General features: G+C 42.9%; 1 protein-coding gene across 2 annotated transcripts in view; it reads left to right on the top strand.

Moving 5' to 3' along the window:
- Positions 1-10,049, top strand: part of NCAPH (non-SMC condensin I complex subunit H) — a 39,171-nt gene extending 29,122 nt beyond the window's left edge. For both annotated transcript variants that reach the window (XM_045828002.1, XM_045828003.1), the window contains 5 exons: positions 527-709; positions 1,331-1,444; positions 5,949-6,043; positions 6,436-6,511; positions 9,537-10,049. In XM_045828002.1, the coding sequence (XP_045683958.1) occupies positions 527-709; positions 1,331-1,444; positions 5,949-6,043; positions 6,436-6,511; positions 9,537-9,596 (528 nt within the window). In that variant the 3' untranslated portion in view covers positions 9,597-10,049. The remainder of the gene's footprint in view (positions 1-526; positions 710-1,330; positions 1,445-5,948; positions 6,044-6,435; positions 6,512-9,536) is intronic.
- Positions 10,050-13,256: the final 3,207 nt, after the last annotated feature.

Genomic DNA, 13,256 nt, shown 5'->3' on the forward strand with positions numbered 1-13,256 from the left:
GACAGGTCACGCTATTTCAGGAATGCTTTCTGTAAAATGAAACCCTAAATCTGTTAAAAGTCAAGGAGATACTGCAGTAGTTGTGATGACTATATTCCTTTTGATTCTCATTCCATGGTCTCATTTTATTTTTAATTTTTTTTATATTCTCACCTGAGGATATATTTTCATTGCTTTTAGAGAGAGAGAGGAAAGGAAAGGAAGAAACATCAGTGCAGAAAAGAAGCATCAATTGATTGCCTGCCATATGTGCCCAGACCAGGGATCAAACCCACAACCTTTTGGTTATGGGATGACACTCCAACTGAGCCACACTAGCCAGGGCCTAGTCTTAGTTATTAATAGATGTCCACCACATAGGGTTTGTACAAGAGGAGGATAACTAGAGGCACCTCGAAGTCCACCCTAAGCTGACCCAGCATAACAAACCATTTGCTCTTGCTGTGTAAATACAGTTTCCTTCAGGGACATCTCTAAGCCCCTCCCACAGCTTCTGCCAAACTTGAAGAGCTGTTTTCTTGACCAGGCTGCTAACAGTGATTATGAAGAATCAGGTGACTTATTTGAGGGACCATTTGGGACCTCTGACCTCTCAGCTTATCCTTGCCATTCACCTAAGACAACACAAGAGAACGATGACTCGCCTGACACCCATGGATCAGACATCACTCGATATGGGGAATCAAACCTGGTAGCTGAGCCTAAAAAGGTAAAGATGGAGTGAGAATTCCATTTCATGGTGTTCTCCTGAGGTCTGTGTCATTTGCCTACTGAATGAGAGTTGCATTGGTCTGAGCTTGAGATTTTCTTTTTGATTAAGCCACTGCTATCCAAGTATCTGCTTCTTAAATAGGGTTATGGGGATGAACTGACACTCATTAGATTTGTGGAACAAGCCATTTCTAAAGGTGATAATAAACCACTTACACAAAGTATGTGAACAAAGGCTGCAAGCAGAGAGAGTGGGTTTCTGTGTTGATTGGCTGAGACTAGCTGTTTGGCTCTGGAAAATCTAGGCCAGATCAAGTTTATATTAAATTATCTGCCTTAAGCATCTATCTGTTTCATAGCAGATGATAGGTTATCATATATATTAGGTTCACTCTTTTCTTTTATTCTGGAGTTCCAGGTTAACCTTAATGTACATTGTACTTGACAAGAAATAAGGTTAAAATAAGGGGCCCTATTTTAATACGTTCAAAGGAAGCTCTTTAACTCCATGATTTAAACTAAATTCTTTACTTGAACTCCCGTCTCATTTTACAGTGTGTTGATGATAAATGTTTCTTTCTTCTGCTAAGTTTTACTTTATGTCACATACCTATTTCAGGTAACTAAAATTGAAATTCATTATGCCAAGACTGCCAAAAAGATGGACATGAAGAAGTTGAAGCAGAGCATGTGGAGTTTGCTGACAGACTCTTCCACACAAGTGGACATGGAGGTTAGCAAACATGGAGGTGGTGGAGGTGAAGGGCTCCACCTCTCTAGGTGCCTAGTGTGGGACAGGGGGGTGGGGAGCTGCTGGTGTCCATGGCTCGAGGATCCAGAGTGCCAATGCAGGAGGCATCGCTCAGAAACATCAGGATGACATCACCCCTGAAAGAGGTTAACTAGGGTTTGAATAGGTCACACACAAGGTAATAGAACATGAGACATTACTCAGGCTTGCTGCTGATCAAAACACCAAAGGTGAAAGGATGTTTATGCTACTTTCCAATAACAGCTTAGCAGCTAAATAGTGTTTGTCAGTGTAGAGTCAAAGAAAGACTGCAGGATGGGTTAACTGCTGGTACAATTCAAGTTGAGAAATAGCCCTTTTGGATAGCAAATTTTGGTATCTCAGGTGCCATAAAGTGTTTGAGCCCTTTGATCTAATAATACTAATTTGGGAAATGTATTCGAAATTTCAAAGTACACAAAAACATTATGCTGTCAAATTGTCTCTTTTCTCTTTCTAATCAAGGTGAAACCATGGTTAATGTGTTCCAGCTGAATGGAACTCTCCATTAACTAGAACCCTCTGTCTCTCCTTTCAATCCTCTTCTGCTCGGGGGATGTTCTGAGCCTTTCTAACTCAGCCAGTTCTCTTGTACCTTCTCTCCTGGCTGAGAAGTGAAAATTATGATTTCATTGAGGACCCTGAGCTATGTAGTCTTGGATATCAGATAAAGCTTCTGTTGTATTTCTGAAGTTCTGTCAACTAAAATGAAATGGGATGCAAACGTCAAAGAAATATGCTTTTTAAAAAGTAGAAAGGGCTGGCTGGCGTCGTAGCTCAGTGGATTGAGCACGAGCTGTGAACCAAAATGTCACAGGTTCAATTCCCAGTCAGGGTACATGCCTGGGTTGCAGGCCATGACCCCCCAGCAACCCCACATTAATATTTCTCTCTCTCTCTTTCTCCCTCTCTTCCCTCTCTAAAAATAAATAAAATAAAAATCTTCATTAAAAAAAGATGTAATTTGCTTTAAAAAAAAAGTAGAAAGGGTTTTCTGTTTTAACCTTTGAATTTACATGACTCTGTCCTCAAAGGATTCTGGTTAAAGGGGTGTGTTTTTTTTAATCCTTACCCGAGGATATGTTCATTGATTTTAGAGAGAGAGGAAGGGAGAGAAGATAGAAACATCAGTGTGAGAGAGAAACATCAATTGGTTGCCACCTGTACGTGCCTGAAACCTTTTGGTATATAGGATGCTCCAACCAACAGAGTCACTGTCCAGGGCTAAAGCTTATTTTTTAAAAAGATAGAAAACAGAGCCCTGGCTGGCGTAGCTCAGTGGATTGAGCAGGGGCTGCGAACCAAAGTGTCACAGGTTTGACTCCCAGCCAGGGCACATGCCTGGGTTGCAGGCCACAGCCCCCAGCAACCGCACATTAATGTTTCTCTCTCTCTCTCTTTCTCCCTCCCTTCCCTTTCTAAAAATAAATAAATAAATCTTTAAAAAAAGATAGAAAATAGAATAGTATAGTGAACATCTACTTCCAACAATTATCAGCATTTTACCTTTACCTTTACACAGTTCTGTCACCCCACCCACCTCATCATGCACACACTATGAGTTTTTTAATGCAAATATCAGACATAAATCCCTTTTAAATTTTTTAAAAATATCTTTTCAAGTTATATTTTGTTGATTATGCTATTACAGTTGTCCTGAGATTTTCCCCCTTTGTCACTTTTCACCCAGCACCACCCACTCCCTCAGGCAATCCCCTTACCATTGTTCATGTCCATGGGTCATGTGTATAATTTCTTTGGCTACTCCATTTCCTAGGCTGTACTTTACATCCTCATGGCTATTCTGTAACTACCAGTTCATACTTCTTAATCCCCTCACCTCTTCACCCATTGCTCCACACTGCCTTCCCATCTGGCAGCCATCAAAATGCTCTCCATATCCATGATTGTGTCTCTGTTCTTGTTTGCTTAATTTGTTTTTTAGATTCAATTGTTGATATGTATTTTTTGCCATTTTATTCTTCATAGTTTTCATCTTCTTTTTCTTAAAAGAGTCCTTTTAATATTTCCTGTAATAATGGTCTGGTGATGAACTCCCTTAGTTTTTCTTGTCTGGGAAGCTCTTTACTGCCCTTTTATTCTAAATGATAGCATTGCTGGATAGAGGAATCTTGGCTGTAGACCCCCTGCTTTTCATGACTTTGAATACTTCTTTCCAGTCCCTTCTAGCCTGCAGAGCTTCTTTTGAGAAATCAGCTGACAGTCTTATAGGAGCTCTCCTATAGGTAACTGCTTTTCTCTTGCTGCTTTTAAGATTCTCTCTTTATCTTTAACCTTTGGCATTTTAATTATGTTGTGTCTTGGTGTGGGCCTCTTCACATCCATCTTGTGTGAGACTCTGTGCTTCCTGGACTTGCATGTCTATTTTCTTCACCAGATTAGGGAGGTGTAATTTCATTATTTTTTCAAATAGATTTCCAGTTTCTTGCTTTTTCTCTTCTCATCCTGGCACCCCTATGATGCAAATGTTGGTACACTTGAAGTTGTCCCAGAGGCTGCTTATACTATCCTTGTTTTTTTTGGACTCTCTTTTCTTGTTATTCTGATTGGTGGTTTTTTGCTTCCTTATGTTCCAAATCATTGATTTGATTCTCGGCTTCATCTGCTCTACTGTTCTTTCCCTGTAAATTGTTCTTTATTTCAATTGGTGCATCCTTCCTTTCTGACTGGATCTTTTTTATGATCTGTTCTTTCATTTGGGTCATGTTTCTTTGTCTCCTTGTTTTGGCAGCTTCCCTGTGTTTGTTCCTACTTATGAAGTAGAGATATTATGACTCCCTGTGTTGGTAGCATGTCCAAATGTAGTAGGCATCCTGTAGGCTCCAGTGGTAGTCTCCCCTATTTCCTAAGCTGGGTCCTCAAGGTGTGCCCTTCACATGGGTTGAGTACACCCTCCTCTTATATTTCAGACTTGGTTGCTGTTGGCAGGTTACTGGGAGTGATTTACCTAGGCCAGTCAGTTGCAAGGATTGACTGTGACCGCTTACCACCAACCTCCACCATCATGGAGGATCAACTGTGCAGAGGCAGGGTGGTGGTGCTCTGACATGGTCTGTAGCTGTCTACTGCATGTGATGACCTTGGGGTTTCCCAGATGGTGCAGGCCAAGGTCAGCCTCCACCTATGTTTTGTCCATGGCTGCCCTGCATGAGCTATGAAACAATCTGAAATGGCTGCTACTTGTGCTGAGCTTGGAGATTCCCAACTGAAGCCAAGCTGTAAATCTAGGCTGGCTGCTGTTAGTGCCATGCCTGGGGCTCACTGAAGCCAGCTTTTGCTTGTTTGAGAGGATTTTAGAAATTGTGACGCATGAGTGAAGACCAGCCATTCATATGGAAAAGCATCTTGGGTGGACCTGTAAGTTGTATGGAACAGAGTTTCTAGGGATCTCCAAGATGGGTCAAATAGTGTCAGCCAGGTTGGTTGAGTCTCAAATATGACACCAGCTTGCTGGCTCTGTGGGGAGAGGGTTTAGAAAAAGTATAATGGCCTCTGTTCGTCTTGATGCCAGACACCCCAGTTTCTCCCAGGTGCTTTTCAAGCTGCTACTCTGGTGCTGGAGCTCAGAGGGAATGAATCTGAGTAGGTGAGTCTGTGTGTGGATTCTTTAAGAGGAACTGCTTGGGGCTCCAGCAGTTTTCCCAAGCCAATCCTCTCTGGTTTTTGCAGCCAGAAGTTGTAGGGACTTATCTTCCTGGCACGGGGACCCTGTACTGTAGGGCCTGGTATGGGGCTGGAACTCCTCGCTCCCAATATATCCCTCCCAATATTTAATTCACCACATGTGGGTGAGGGACCAACCCATTCCATGTCTGTGCCTCTTGCACCAACTGGATGGCTGTGGTTTTTTTAATTCCAGAGTTGTCAGACTTCCATTCAACCTGGTTTCTAATGGTTTAAAGTGATGGTTGTTCTATATTTTAATTACAATTTTCATGTGGTTATTCAAAGAGAAGAGGCAGGTCTGCCTATGTTGCCATCTTGACCGAAGTCCCTAATATCCTTTTATAACTGCTTGCCTGCTAGGGAGGAGGGAGCCGTGTTTGTGTTAGTGTGTTAAGTGGAAAGTTAAGTCTACTTTTAGATATGGCTTCTGTGCTGCCCTTAATTGTGTGGTCCAGTTGAAGCTATAAATAATCATGGCTTTTTGTTACATTATCATTTTTTTCTTTATTACTCTGTAATTTTTCATTTCCTGTGATTTTACCAAAAATTCAGTAAATGTTAGTTTCATGCTCCAGGGCTAAGGCACTGGGTCCATTTATGGATCATTTTTGTTGAAAATGTACCTAAGAAATTGTTTGGGTTTCATCCAGATGTAGGCTTTTCTTTCTGGAAATAGAACTTTGTAAGTTTATATTACTCCCTCAAAAGTGAACTGGCCCCAGATCAGATGTCTGATCTGTGAATATCCTTCTTCTCTTAGGCAAAGCACCACAGTGAGACTGGACAAAAGGGGGATCTGGCGGAGGTGACTGATGGGAAGATGCTGAGCAAGCTCACCTGGGACCTGCAGAAGCGGTGCGTGTCGGCAAACTCAGGGGCTGGCATGTCCTTCAGCCTGTCTGAGAGTGCTTCAGCCTGAACTCTTAGTGTGATGGACCCTCTGCACACAACTTGCTGTTCTAACACTTCTAGCAGTTTTTCTGTTTTTTTTCTCTGCATTGATAAATGAGTTAATATAGACCGACTTTAAAAGGACACTTTTCTATTCTAGTACTTGTAATGGAACAGCAGATATACTTTATTTCCAGATAAAAAAGAACTGGAAAAACCTGCCAATCAAATGCATCTGAAATATATCTTTGTTTCTCATTAGTTTAATTCATTGAACATATGTATTCATGTTGATGAAAGAGCCTTTGTTTCTACAGTTGCAGTGACCTAGCTAAATACTGCCCTTTGTTTCACAGCCTGCCGCCCCTCATGGCTCAGAACCTCTCTGTACCCCTGGCCTTTGCCTGTCTCCTACATTTAGCCAATGAAAAGGTAGGTGACTCTGGTAAGCATGGACTTTTTATTAGATGTTTCATGGCTACCTCATAGGATATATCAAGTACAGTGACCTACATGGTACCTGCAACCCAGAGTTTGGCCAGGCACTGAGAAGGAACTTAGAAAAAGGCCATTAGGTGTGATTAGCAATAAAAATAATGAGGAAGACCCAAATGAGATAATTTTAGGTATGTATATTTCCAATTTGAAAACATAAAGCACCTTCATATCATTGGTGTCAAAGACTTCAAAGGCCAAGTCCTGCCAGTGCCAAAGTCAAGACACATGGGAAATATGGCGGAGAAGAGTAGAAAGCATAGGGCAGAAGGAAGTCAGATGCTCAGGGAGACAAGTGGGGCCACCAAGAGCAGTAAGGAAAGTCTAAAGAATGGAGGTATCTGTCACAAGGAGGGAGACAGTGGAAATGCCACCTGTGACAGTGTGCCAGGCTCTTCACTGTGCTGCACTTGGCCAGGGATTACAGAAAGAGCAGGTGGCAACTCACCCTCAGGAGCCTTTTGATGCTCCAGGGGGCACACTGAGCATGTGGTACTGCTGGAAACTTGCTGTCCTTTGGTATCCCCAGGCAGCTGGTCCCTAATGCAGACTGGCACTTGAAGTAGAAGACCGTGGGCTGGGCTTGGGCTGTAGCATGTGCTGTGAGCATCACTAGCGACACGGGTGCCTAGCTGCTACCACTGTGGCCCTCAACCCTTTCTAGGGCAAGTGCCTTGCTCTGGAGGTGAGAGGTCCGATGAATATGACAGCTGAAGTATGGTTTGAGAGGACTAAAAAGATTGGAATGGAATGCTAGCAAAAATCGGGAGCTGATAGCAGTGCGAGGAATTACTCATTGTCTAATCTCTGACCTCTTAATGACATGAGGAACAGTGATGAATTAGCTTGGTTTCCCAGGCCTGCCTTTGCTTTGAACTGACTGTCAGGCTCCAAGGAGGGACTGTCCCCTATACAGTGGCCTGTGTAACACAGCCTTCAATGAGTCCCTGTGGACCTACCCCTAGGAATCAGGGACCACTTCTCTTGCCAACTTCTAAGCTCCTGACCACCAGAGAAGAAGCTGTCTGTTTCACAGAAGCTAGTTTTGACTTTGGGTGGGAAACAGATGTAGAAGAGCCACGGAGCCAGGGCCACACGCTATATGTGACCTGACTGTGGGGCTGACCATCGGACCTGTAACCACTCAGCTGGGTAGCAACTGAGGCCCAAACAAAATAACCCAGTTTAACTCCTAAGAGTGAACAGTGGTGCGTCAGAGCCATTGTAGGGGAGTGTCAGCCCAGGAGCACAAAGCACACAGCTGCTGGTTGGAGTGAGCAGCCAGGCTGACTGCAGAGATGGTGTGTCCTGGTCAGAGGTCATGAAGGCAAGGCGGGGGCATCTGGTTGTGGGAGCCAGCACTCAGATGTGTCTGTGTGCTTCCTGACACACCCTAAGATGTCAGATGTCAGAAGCCAACTACATGAGAAAAGAATGACTAGGAGAGAAAAATGAATAAAAAGATAATTTGTTGTCCTGACAAGAAATCCACAAATGGCTCTGAGGACGACCCCCTCTCTAAGGAGGAGGGTGTACCAGCCACATTCAGAAAAATCACTGCTGTGCTTTTCTAGGGGAGGCCTGGGGTCTCATGTCACCCCTATGGATGTAGCACACACAGGCTTCTGAAATGTGGGGCACTTCCAGAGTACCAGTATGAGGAGCAGAGTGCTCCTTGGGTTGTGTGTCTTCTTAGAAACCTGTCTCTTCCCCAGGAAAACAGCTTGTGGCCCTTACTTGGTTCCCAAGTAGCCAGGAACTCAGGTAGATACTACTAAGGAGATCAGTGAGACTTGTGCCCTGGTACTATACTGCTTCCTCAGTGGCAGTACTGGCATTGTCTCTTTTGCTGTGATCACAGCTCTGTAAGGGACCTCAGGGCGCTCAGCATTTGAAGGATAGGGAGGGAGCCTCAGACCATGACCTTTTGGGCTAAGCACTGAGGTCATTATTGGGGCCTAGCTCTGGGCTCTTTGAGATTTGACTGGGAACATGTACTCTGACAGTAACCGTGAAAATCTTCAGGGATTTATGTATAATTCAGCTTGGAGCCACCAAGAGAGATCTCCCCACACTTACTATCAGAACATGACCATTTCCTGGGCTTCCTTTTCCCAGTCTTTCCCTCCTATTTGAACTCCTCATCAGTCACTCTGGTATGGAGCTCCTCTCATATGCAATGTGGTAGGGCTTGGGGCAGCCATGGAGGGAGGCTGGGCTCTATGCCTTTGTGGCCCTGAGTTCTAGTAATGTGTCACTGATAAGCCACACCTAAGCAACTTCTGGATCCCGAGCTGCAGACATCACACCTGGGAGGTGTGATCTGAGCTTTCCATCTTTAGCAGTCTGGGAGGTATGCTATTGCTAGAAAAGTGTGGCTGCTGAGCACAACACATCACACCTCCCTCCAGTGCCAAGTGAGGTTAGGCAAAAAGGGCACTGACAGTGGTTCAGTCCTGAGGGAGCACTTGCCTGAACTTGGTGGAGACTTCCTGGACTGGGAGAGTGAGGAAGAATTGGGAGGTGGGAAAAATCTGCCCAGAGACCAGGGAGAGAATGGATGTGTGGCCATCACTAAGGGGTGGAGTTTGGGTTGGGGAGGACCTGGAGATGCATGCATAGACAGGACCAGTCTGGCCATGCATAGACAGGTTAGTAAATGCACTGTGGCTCCTAGTGGCCTCCCTATCCATTTTCCTTTGTTTCTTCAGGGCAGGTAGCCTAGCTCTTGGGCCCTGTACACAGAGATTGTGTGGGAGCCAGAACCAGAGAAGGCTTGCTGCTGTTTTCCCCTGTGATTGGCAGGGATTTGAAACCAGTCCTCTCATGCAAATTATATTTGTTATGACATAATTTTACTTATAATTGTGGGACAAACCTCATTCTTTGTTACCTCAGAGTTTTTTTTGTGGTTTTGAGTTCTTGGTATACCAGAGTCCATGTATGTTTGATCCACTTTCAGAATCTAAAGCTGGAAGGAACCGAGGATCTTTCTGATGTTCTTGTGAAGCAAGGGGCTTGAGTTCACCAGAAGTCAGCAGGATGGGGTTCATCACTCCAGTGACCAGGACGTTGCAACTCGGGGGCTACAACGTGGGGCTCATGGCAAGGCTGTAGCCAGCTTCCAAGGGGCCAATTGTCTGCTGTTCTTTCCTTCTCCCCTCACAGCCTATGCGACCAACACCTGGGAGTTCACCCTTGACAAGAGCTTTCTGCCTTGTAACCATCTAGGCAGAAGGAGAGGGTGAGGGTGCAGTTCTGGTGATGAAAACCTGTATCCATTGTCTATCCATGTATAGTTTTAGTCTCCTAAATTGATCTGCTGTTCTCCACACCTTTTTTACCCTTGTAGGAAATTATTTTCCAGTAAGCATATTGGTCCTTTACCAGCTACCTAATTCATTGTACATAAAATACACCATGTGCACTTATAAATGTATGTATAATACTTAAAAATAAAAATCTGTGTTCTGGCCAGGTAGCTCCATTGGTTAGAATGTCGCCCCAATAAAGCCAAGGTTGCAGACTTAATCCCTGGTCAGGGCACATACAAGAATCAAGAATAACCCATGCATGCATGAATAAGCAGAACAAAAATCTTTGTTTCTTTCTCTCACTCCCCCTCTCCCTCTCTGCTCCTCCCTCCCTCCCACTTTCCTTTCCCTTCTCTCTGAAATCATAAATAATAATTTTTTTCAATATAAAGTAAAATTCAGAGTAATATGCTTGGCAGCATATTTGAGTACCCACTAGATAATAGATATTAGAACTGGTCTGAATGCTCAAGGGGGTGCTGTCTTGGTAGCTGGATAAGATATATCTGTCCGTGTGAGGCAAGAAAGGCTTCAGAAAGCACTGAGACAATGTGGCTTGTAGCAGAGTGGAGGAGAGAAATCACTGGCTGGAGATGCAGACTTTCAGATTGGATCCTTGAAGCCTATGAATTCTTCTGGAGAGTGATGGCAGTAAAAACTGCTGGCATTTATGTGGCTCCTGAAAACCTTCTGTGGCTTGCGTGCTTAGTTCATTTAGCCTTCTCAGAATCACTGTGAGGAACATACTGTTGCCACTCCCATTTTATAAAGGAGAAACAGGGCACAAAGGTCAGGTAACCTGCAGACAACTGACCGTCAAGAGCTTGTTCCTGAACCAGGAAATCTGCTTCTAGAGTGTTTATAGCTACTCTGCTCAGATCACAAACTCAGTGCTTATAGGTGTGGATCCAAGTGATTCTGTCAATGGCAGGTCCTGAGTCTCTGTCAGAGCATTCTGTCACCATTCATTTGATAAATAGAGGTTTTGGATTTAGGTCAGAAGCAGCAAAGTCCATAATTGTCCATTATTCCTGATAATAAAGCACTTGCTCCTAAGCAAAAGGCCACACAAAACAAAAAGTAATCATCCCTTCTACCCAGTAATGTGCTTTCCAAATTGTCCTAAACACAGGGTGGGGCAAAAGTAGGTTTATAGTCATTTGTATGGAAAGCAATACAATAATAAATAATAATTCTTTGTTGTATGTACTCACAACTGTAAATCTACTTTTGTTCCACCCTGTATTGCCTGCTGTGCTCTATTGAAAGGGTTAGGCTTGTGAACATGCCAAGGGAGAACCTGTGCCCTGGCATGGTTTTGTCCCACTGGGCAAGAGCCTATAACACATTTCCCCATGCTGGGCAGTGCTGATCTCACTTCTCTCATTCCTGGGAGTGGAACTAGCTAAGCCAGTCCTACTCTCAGTCTAACACAGTTCTCTGTGGTGAGGCTGGGCTGTGGTTGAATAGCCAGTAAAACTGCAGGGGTAGTCCCATCTTCCTCAATAAACTCCCTTCCCTTCCACCCTTCTCCTGAGCTTCTTCCCCCTCATTCACATGGTTTCTGTGTCTCAACTCTTTTGGCTATGTGTAATAGCCCAAAATAAGTGGGTATACAAATAAGTGGTCTAGTGTGGCAGTTTTATGAAGTCTGTAAAGTACAGGAATGACTAAGGATCATTCCAGTTCTCCTCCCTGCCATCCCTAATGTGTACTCCATCCTTATGTTTCAGTGTGACTGCTGGAATTCAGCCATCCATTTCTAGGTAGCATGATGAGGGATTGGGGGAGAAGGCAACCTAGTTTGGGTCCCTATAGATTTGCCTTTTCTGAACTTTCCATATAAATGGGAACATACAGTATGTAGTCTTTTGTGACTGGTTTCTTTCACCAAGCGTAATACGTATTTTCAAGGTTTCTCCAAATTATAGCCTGTGCCAGTACTTCATTCTTTTTTATAGCTCAGTACCGGATAGACTTTCACTGGATAGACTACATTTTGTTTAGCTTTCATCAGTTGCTAGATATGTTGTTTCCACTTTCGGCTATTGTGAATAATGCTACTATACACATTCATGCACAAGTTTTTGTGGGAAAGTTTTCTTTTTAAGACTTTATTGATCTATTTTTAGAGAGGGAGAAAGAAAGGATTCCAAAAAGACTTTGTTGATTTATTTTTAGAGAGAGTTCCAATCACTGTTGGTTGCCTCTTTCATGCCCCGCACCGGGGACCTGGCCCGCAACCCAGGTGTGTGCCCTGATGGAATCAAACTGACAACACTTTCTTCTCAGTCCAGTGCTCAATCCACTGAGCCACACCAGCCAGGGTGGAAAATTTTAATGCTTTTGTATATATATATATATGTATATATACAAAAGCATTATATACATAATACAAAAGCATTATATATACATATATATACAAAAGCATTATATGTAAGTATATATGTAAGGGTATATATGTAAGAATTGTAGGCTCATATGGTAACTCATTGTAACTATTTGAGGAACCACCAGGCTGTTTTCCAAAGTGGCTGCACGAATTTTTCATTCCCACTAGCAGTATCCAAAAAAATGATCCAGTTTCTTCACATCTTTGCCAATATATATGTTTTTGATTCTAGCTGTCCTAATGGGTTTGAACCGTTTTCTTCTTAAGTTTTTGATCTTCATTTCCCTGAAGTCTAATTTGTATTAATATTTTAAAATCTTTTTTCCCTGTGTTCCCCAGATTAGGTCATTGTTACCAAATTCTCTAAAAGTAACTCATTCTTTTATCTGCCGTTTCCAATCTGCTCTTGAGTCTGTTAGTAAAACTTTTATTTCAGTTATAATTTTCAGTGCTAGAATTTCCATTTAAAGTAGTTTTATTTCTCTTGAGATTCCTTGTTTCTACATTTATTATACATTTTCTTTCAACTATTAGAACATATTTTCTTTTAAAATTTTTTCAACATATTTAAATAACTACTTTGAAATCCTTGCTAAATCCAACATCTGGGCCCATTTAGCATTGGCTTGTATTGATTACTCTCTTTTTTAAATGTAGATTTATATTCCTGTTTCTTGGCATATTTAGTAATTTTCAGTTGAAAGTTGGATGTTTTGGATAAAACGTAGTGAATTCAGATTCTATCATGTTCTGCAGAGGCTCAACTGTTGGTCTTGGTAAGCAATTACTCTCCCTGGATTCAGACTGCATATTGCACTCCTTATCGCTGCAGACACCAATACCTGTTCTTAAGCTGTCCACTGCTATTTTTTTAATTATATTTTATCATTTATGCTATTACAGTTGTCCCAATTTTTCCCCCTTTGCCCCCTCTACCCAGCTCCCACCCTGTTCCCTCAGGCAATTGCCATACCAT

Source organism: Phyllostomus hastatus, unplaced genomic scaffold, assembly GCF_019186645.2.
Source record: "Phyllostomus hastatus isolate PE091 unplaced genomic scaffold, TTU_PhHast_1.1 phas_scaffold_78, whole genome shotgun sequence".
NCBI classification, from domain to species: Eukaryota; Metazoa; Chordata; class Mammalia; order Chiroptera; family Phyllostomidae; genus Phyllostomus; species Phyllostomus hastatus.